Source organism: Merops nubicus, unplaced genomic scaffold, assembly GCF_000691845.1.
Source record: "Merops nubicus isolate BGI_N331 unplaced genomic scaffold, ASM69184v1 scaffold40853, whole genome shotgun sequence".
NCBI lineage: Eukaryota > Metazoa > Chordata > Aves > Coraciiformes > Meropidae > Merops > Merops nubicus.
This window is the reverse complement of record NW_008602027.1, coordinates 61,936-70,068: the sequence shown is the minus strand read 5'-3', so window position 1 is coordinate 70,068 and position 8,133 is coordinate 61,936. Positions and strand designations below refer to the sequence as shown.

Genomic DNA, 8,133 nt, shown 5'->3' with positions numbered 1-8,133 from the left:
TCGCCTCGGGGCTCGCTTTCCTCAAAATTCAAGTCAACAGCTGGTTGGCAGGAGTCTATCTCCAGTCTGATTGATTGGCAGAGGGAGTCCATCTCCGGTCTGATTGGCAGGTGAAAGAGAATGAGAGAGAACTTCAGGCAAGGTCAAACTCTTGGCAAGAGCCTGCTCTGTAAGAAGTTTTTAATGCTACGGATGGGTCGAACATCATTCTGGTGTTTTCGCCGCTCAATGAACGAAGTCAGTCTGGATATGTCAATGCTGTCAGCGCTTTTGCCGTTCCCCAGATGCAGCCATTGCTCCTGGAGGGCCAGTGCAGCCGAGGGACGCTTAGCTGGGTCATCCTGAAGTAGGAAGCATACAAAATCTTTGGCCTTCTGGCTAACTCCTTTGAAGTAGTCATCTGGGAAACTAAAGTCTAAGCGGCAAATATTCAGGCAAGTTTCCTCTACGCTTTCATCCAGGAAAGGAGAGACACCGCTAAGAAGGACGTACGTGAGCACTCCAATGCTCCAAACATCTGAAGTGAGGGAAACAGGATTTCCAAGAATAATTTCAGGAGCTGCAAACTCTGGGTTTCCAAGTAACTGATGGATATAATACGTGGTATTGAGCTGGACTGCGTCTCCAAAGTCAGCCAGTTTTATCGTTGGCTTAGTGGAACTCTGGTCCACCAAAATATTTTCAGGCTAGAAAACATAAAAGCAAAAGTTAAAGTGTCTTTTTCACAAGTCAGGCTAACACACATTTAATGCTCCAGCATTACTGGTTCCCAGACAGTGCTGTCAGCTCAAGAACACAACAAACTGCTGCAAGCTACACATCACTGCTGAAGGGCAGCTCTGCAAAGCTCACAGGCAGTCCCACCAGGGCTTCCCCCCCAATCAACCAGCAGGCAGTTTCTTGCCAAATACGGCGTGCACTGAATGTGGTTTAGCTGCTGGCACTATAATTTTTGCAGGAAATATAATTTTGCCAGATAATACTGCAGATGTTCACAACAGCATCTCTGCAAAGTTTCACAGGAACCTGTGTTTGGGAACTTAAGCCTAAAGAACAGCCATTAGAAACAGAGGGAGAATAAAGCAAATGCTCTATTTTCTTTATGACAGAGACAACAAACCCCTTGCATTTAAAGACTGGAAGACCTTGTCAGAATTCTCATGGTGCTTTCAAGAGAATTCAGCTTTACTTGATGCCTCCTTAATGTAGAGCAGCTATACAGATGGAAGCCAAGGCCTGTTATGAGACTAGGGCAGCAGAAGATCCTGTTGGGTGCACATGGCTTCAAGAAAACTGCCCCACTACTGGTAACCTGAGTGGAATTTTTTTTATGGCTTTATTTCTGAAGCTCCTGCTGCTGTAGCTGTGATCTTATCAAAATAAAAGTGACTCACAACTAGTTTTTAATTAGTTAATCTGTATGTGCTCATAGACCGGAAAAAGTACTGGTGAACTCCACGCAGCACTAGAAAAAATTAAATTTTGGGTCTCTGTGATATGCAGATCAGACTGGTTCTGCTTGGGAAACAGAAGCATGTGGAGGGAAGATGCAGGCTCATTTTGATTTTTCTCACCATGACCCCTTTTGACTAAAGAGACCCCACCTATAAAGATGAGCTATCAGCGCTAAAATTCCTTATTATTCAAATACAGATGGAAAAAAAAATAAAGAATAATTTTTTAATTCATATTCACATTAAGACCTCCTTATATAGCTTTTCCTACTAGAATGCATTAATTGCTGTGGCTCAAGTAAAATTCAAAAGGTAGAACAGAGGCCTAAAGAGGTCCCGGTCACATAGATATCACAGCCCTCAAAGTGTAAAGATGAAAAACAGATTTGCAGGAAGAGAGGAAAAGCAGTCTTTTTCACAACAAACTCTACACTCCTTGAGGAAGAAATGGATTTCTGCTGCAAGTTTCTCTGAAAGTAATAAACAAACAAACAAACAAACAAACAAAAACCAAACTAAACCACAATTGTCAACAGTTATTTCTAGGACAAATCACCACACAGGGCTTTACTAAGAAAGCACAGGGAATTCAAAGTTTCTGCTTTGCTGGCTATTTTGGTGTCATATAAAGCATTTGAGGCTGGAGCCCTGACCCATACCCTTCATATAGTCTCTAAGCAATTCACAGTTCTATGTTCCCAGCTGCAGGTTTCATAGAAGAGGGAGGTTTTTACGCCTGGAATGGTGCACACTGCCAGAAATCTCATTCACTCCTTACCTTTAGGTCCAAATGTGCTATTCTGCAGTTGTGAAGATACTGCACAGCTTCCAGAATCTCTCCCAGGTAAAGTCTGATCTTCCCTTCCGTGAGGTTTCCCCATCGCACGACATAGTCTAGAAGGCAACCCTGGTCGGCCCTAGTGGAATTACAAAGGTTATCTTTTGGATTAATCCATGTATTAGAACTGAAAGAAAAACCTAATGGGCCATAGACTGCAGGAATAACTGTAGCCTGCAGCACCTAGAAGACAGAAGACTAGGGCATGAAGAGAAGATTTGATATCAAGCTACCAGATCACAATATTCCCAATTTCCTTGTGCAACCACTTGATATAAAATAATTTCTGGATCTTCAGACTAAGATAATCATGCCCATATCCGTTTAATATCTCAGCTTGTTTCCTTCTGCATATTAAACTCAACATTTTAATAACAGCATCAGACAACTGCAATAATTTACTTGAAAACTTAGTGTTTTCAAACTTCTGTGAGATCTTAAAAGTTCCTTATTCATAACTACTATAAATGCCCCAGAAAGTCATCTGTAGAGACTGCATTTTACAGATAATGTTAGAGTCCACACACATTTCTAACACGAGTATGTAGTTGGTGGAGGTCTCAAAGGTATCGAGAAGGCCAATGAGCTGGGGATGCTGGAGATTCTGCATGACTCCAAGTTCATGGGTAACCTGGTCTCGCTTCATCAACTTCTTATTCACAAACTTAGTGGCTACTGCTCGCTTGGTTCCCTTCTGGTCACACTTCTTAACGACAGAAAATCTGCCCCTGGAATACAATATTGAAAGGAAAGAATTAACTGAGAAATGCACTATGTGCACACTTTTACCTTGAAAGATATTCTGAGGCAGATCTAATTATAGATCTCTAATAAGGTACCTTTACAGAGAAGTTTCCAGACATAAACAAGTTTTCAGTGCATGTATCTTCTACAAAATGTGTTGGTATCAAACATTACTTCCTGATCAAGAGCTGATCACATCTGCAGAGAACTCAAGTCAGCCTCCAAAGGTGATCATTAAGTTGGACTAATGTATATTCTACGTAACTTATATCTTTTGCTGCATTTAAAACTTTTTCAGTTTGTAGTTTTCACACCCTGAACAGAAGGGTTCACAAGAGCTTCACTACAGAAGCAGTGTCAGCCATTGTAAAGCATGCTTTAAAAAAAAAAAAAAATTCCCTTAATCTACAATACTGCTTCAGCCTAAATATGCTCCTTTTATGCAGTGCCATCTAGTGCTGGTAAAATTTTCACTTCCTTATTTCTGTTTAATTCAATGTAATTCTGGCCTTTTAGGCTCAAAAGATAAGTATTTCTCAAAGAGAAATTCATTTTTTTGAAAGAGAAGTTAATATTTTGACATAGACAGCTTGGAGATCAGCATATAGAACACACCTGCCAAGCTCAGCCACCTCACTGTAGAGGGAATCAAAGTTGTCCTTCCAGATTACAATGATTCCATCATTTCCAGGACCTACAAAAAAAACAGAGAAAGACAGTATGTCCAAAATTGAATATACTCAGATCCTCTTCAGAACCAAATTGTTGTCATTACATCCAATGTATTGTTTCAGATGTTTGCAGAAAGATAAATATTTGGACATCATATTCAGTTTGGGAATAGATTTCAGGATGAATTTGCCTCACTTAGACTGGCCCCTATCATGCTTCTTTGGAAGCTGAGTGTGCCTGGATTGAAAAGCAACTCATGGCCTCATCTGGCCCATCCTCCTACAGCTCAGAAAGGAAGTAATTTCTGTCATCAACTACGTTATTTGTGATTTATAAAGACTACTACAGCAACATAAGGCAAAGAGTATCCTTTACTGTTTGCACAAGATGATGTGCAAGCATTGACTACAGTCAAAATGGCAAGTCCTTCAAGTCCAAAGTATTGAAAAAGACGACATAGTTTGATGTGGAAATCTTACTTTGTGCTACAGCTTTAAAGTTTTCATTTTGCTCTTATGGACTGGGGAAATGAAGGGGAAGAAGTTCTTTGTACAAGTATTGGTAGAGCTGAGTAGATGGGCTAGCAAAATACAGCTGCCTGAATTTTGGAGTCTAGTTGCAGAGTTACCCAGCATACCAAATTCTGGTTTAATTTTGATTGAGAAGTGAACATTTACTTCTGGACAAGTTCAGTAAGACTAAGGATTGTGGCTGAAAGATGGTAATTTAGTCTACAAGACTTCTGTGACTGATTCTGGCCAAATCATAGTTTTGGGCTTCTGTACTGGTGTAGGAAGGACACTCATTATAATAGTTCCTTAAAGCTCACAGTTTCACACGGATCTTTTCCATCAAGAGCTTTTTAACTCCTGACTAGAAAGTTTTCTTGGCTGAGATGCTATCACCCCGTTAATCCCCATATGACACAGGGTGGTAGCAAGGCCAAAACACCAAAGCAGGTTGGCCAGTGCAGCAGGACAAATGCTATAGTGGAATTAACTCAGGTGCAGTGGGAACTGCCGGTACAGGAATGAGTAACCTTGGCAAGTTAAAGGAAACAGCACAAAGAATAGGTATCTTACATTATGTCTTATTATTATCATGTACTTGTCACTGGGGAAAAAAAAAAAAAAGTGATCAATGTAGCAGCTACCTGAAAAAAAAAAAAGCAGCTCTCATTTTCAGGAAGCATTAGTGTGAAGAACAAAATTTTATTTTTTACCTCTTTTATATATTGCAGCACACTCATCCTAGGGGTTAACTACGGGGTGTCTTGGGTCAGTGAGCAGGAAGTGCCAGGAATAATCACCTCAGTGTGCTGGCAGTAAGGCACTTACTTACTGTGGCTGCCAACAGGCACAGCTCGAAGGGGCCGTACTGATTATAACCCCCCAAAATTTCAGATGAACTTTTGGAACGAATATATCTTTCACATGCTGGCTTCAACATTCCAGGAAAATGGCAAAGGTTTTTTTGGGACAACTGTACAAGTCCCCACATAAGCTGGGACAGACATACAAAGGCAGAATGCAGCACTTAAAATTTGAGTCAGCTTGAGACAGAGCCATTCCACCTAAAATCTATTGATTAATTCTTTACCAATGGATAAATATAGGGCCTCTCAGTAGATTAAGGGACCCAGATAGCATCAGTTGGTCCAAACATAGCATGTAAGAAAGCCTGCTATCATGCTGTCTCCCTGTGTTTTCCCGAATTCTATAAAATGGAGGATCTTGAACACTTAAGAGAAGAATAACGGAATGTACAAACACACACAGCCATCAAGCATATCAAGTAAAAAATATAGTTTTTTACTTTGCTGTCTGCCTCCAAAACACAAGGATTTGTTAATCTGTGTGGGTTTCCTTTTTGTTCTCTCACAAACATTCAGGCTGGCTCACTTCAGGTACTTAAGTAATGTAATTTAAGTGTAGATCCATGACGCAAAGACAAGAACGAGTTATATGTGCTCCAAAACACTGTGGCTTTACAATTTGAGCAAAGGAGTACATTAAAATACAGAGCAAGGCTCCTCTTTTTTTTATCTGAATACTTTAGAAATTATATGTTAGCATGGTAACATTAATTGAGACTAAACTAAGAATGCAGGTGATAAAATACGATTTTATCCTAGTATGTTTGAATTAGTATTGACAGACAAGGTAAATGCACCCTGACAGTACTGTTCAGGCATCTTGTCTGTTTGAACCTCTGATTAGTGACATCCTGAAAGTGCATCTCTTCCTGCTGCAACAAGCAGTTTGCCAAAGGTGGAAAGGTTTGTTACAATGCTCCTTCAACAGGGGGATGCCCAATAGCCAGGGCTTTCTTTTTCCTGTACTGTGTGCCAGACACTGAATGCAATCAGACACAAAGCAAAGAGGCAGACCTACCTAAAACTCGTAGACTGGCAGAAGATGAAACCGAACCCATATCGTTTGCAGCTATACAAGTGTAGATACCATCGTCTTCTGCAGTGACACCAATGATTTTCAGTGAAGCCTCTCCTAAGTCACTGGGAAACACAATAGCACAATGCTAACTTTCTATTCATTTTACGGACCTTAAGCTATGGAAATGAGACAAAGTTAGATAGATACTGTCAGTATTTCTTATCCTCCAGCCCCCATCTCTCTCGGGACAAACATTATTAACCTTGTCCCTGCCAATTCAGAAAAGTCTACCAGAATTTGAGCACTTTATGTCCATCAGGTGTCTTGGAATGTCCTATGGACTATTAGAAAAAATATCCTCAATGACACTCTGTGACAGCACATCCCAGGCTCCATTGTGTTTGAAAATCAAATGCTTCCCCTGCTTCTTCTTGCTTCCTCTACTTTCTTCAAATCATGACAAGTTGTATTGAGACAACCATCCATCATTGTTCATTCTGAAAGGTTAGTTTCCATCCCTGCCCCTCAGCACAGAGAAGCTGACCTAACATTTGCACTTTTAGAGCATTCATCCCCTGTAAAAAAGGGCTCCCCATCCATTCAGTACAAAAGGCACACCTCACCACAGCTTTGGAGACCTCAGGATCTGGAAGAATGAGGATGGGAGGAAACTAAAAGGGACTTAAGTTTTCCCTCTGCTCCAGGGCAGAGACAGCAATAAGCTATGTAAGACCCCAAGAGGAAGATTCTGCAGATTCTGCCTTAATCTTTCTCAGTGCTCAACCATCCTTTTTGTTTGGTGGTTTGTCTTTAAAGGAATACTTAAATATTCCTCTGTGCCATTCATTTCTAGTACTTTTTTGACCATCTGCCATAGAAAGGAACAGCAGATCATTTTACTTGCAAAAGTCTCTTACAAATGTGAATACTTGGCAAGTCCTGCCTACACTTTTCATCTCTAGGCTCGAAACAATCCTAACATTGTATTATTCTTTCACAATAAGGGATACTTTAAAGATTTTCTACCCTTCTTACTTCTTTTGCTTGGATTCATCCCAGTTACTCCAAGTCATTTGACTGAATGGCTCAAAACCTATTTGTCACACAACTTAATTTCAGGTGAAAAAAACAAACGCAAATTTTAGTAACATAGGAAGATGACATCTCCCCCCACCACCTCAGCGCAAAGAACGTTTAATAATTATTATTTTTAAAAGATCTGTCAGCCACAGCCAACATGATTTGCTGGATATAATTCTGTAACAGTAATGAATCATGGTGCATTAAACCTAGTGAAGCTAATTCTTACTCATCTCACAACAGGCCTGGGTGCAGAAGCAAAGCTGCACAATGTCTCCCCATAACAAAAATTATACCCAGTAAAAAGGAAAAAGCAGCAGGAAGTAAAAAAGAACAGTATGACATGCCATCAAGTTTTGCTATACCACACAACCTCTAAGAAGATGACATAATCTCCTATCTATTAACAAGAAACTCTTCCCCAAAACCCCTACATTCTCAATTGAGGGCAAAATTCATAAATAAAACATTTATTTGCACTGAAGTTATTAATGAAATAACATTTTCTGTGCATTTATGCTTTTTCAGGAAAAAAATCCCTTTTTTAACATGCAGTTTCACATTTCAAAATACAGCAATTTCTCTTATGAATCAAGTGTTTGAGTTACCAATCATCTGTTAAGTTCTATCACAGAAAAGCTAAAACCAGACAAAAATGTTCACTTGACATGATGGCACGTCACAGCACTGGTGAGTCACAACATACTGTTGCAGTTCAAGCACTAGGTCAATGTGACAGAACAACAATGGCTTCTGCAGCAGCTAATCAGAAATACCAACTGAATTTCCTTTTGTTTTTAACAATCAAGCGAATACGACACACGGGTACCCCAGCCATACATAGCAGTTGCACAGCACTTCCAGAACATCTCAGCTGTGAATTCTTTTTGTCTGAGGGCAATCCCATCTTTATTCCTCAAAGCCAAAAGCTACCCTGCACCAAGAGTGCAAA

At 40.1% G+C, this 8,133-nt stretch overlaps 1 protein-coding gene across 1 annotated transcript in view; it reads right to left on the bottom strand.

Moving 5' to 3' along the window:
* Positions 1-10: 10 nt before the first annotated feature.
* Positions 11-8,133, bottom strand: part of TRIO (trio Rho guanine nucleotide exchange factor) — a gene marked incomplete at its 5' end in the record, with an annotated part of 66,796 nt that continues 58,673 nt past the window's right edge. The window contains 5 exon segments of the mRNA XM_008938171.1: positions 11-686; positions 2,233-2,371; positions 2,820-3,020; positions 3,652-3,730; positions 6,102-6,223. Coding sequence (XP_008936419.1) covers positions 144-686; positions 2,233-2,371; positions 2,820-3,020; positions 3,652-3,730; positions 6,102-6,223 — 1,084 coding nt within the window.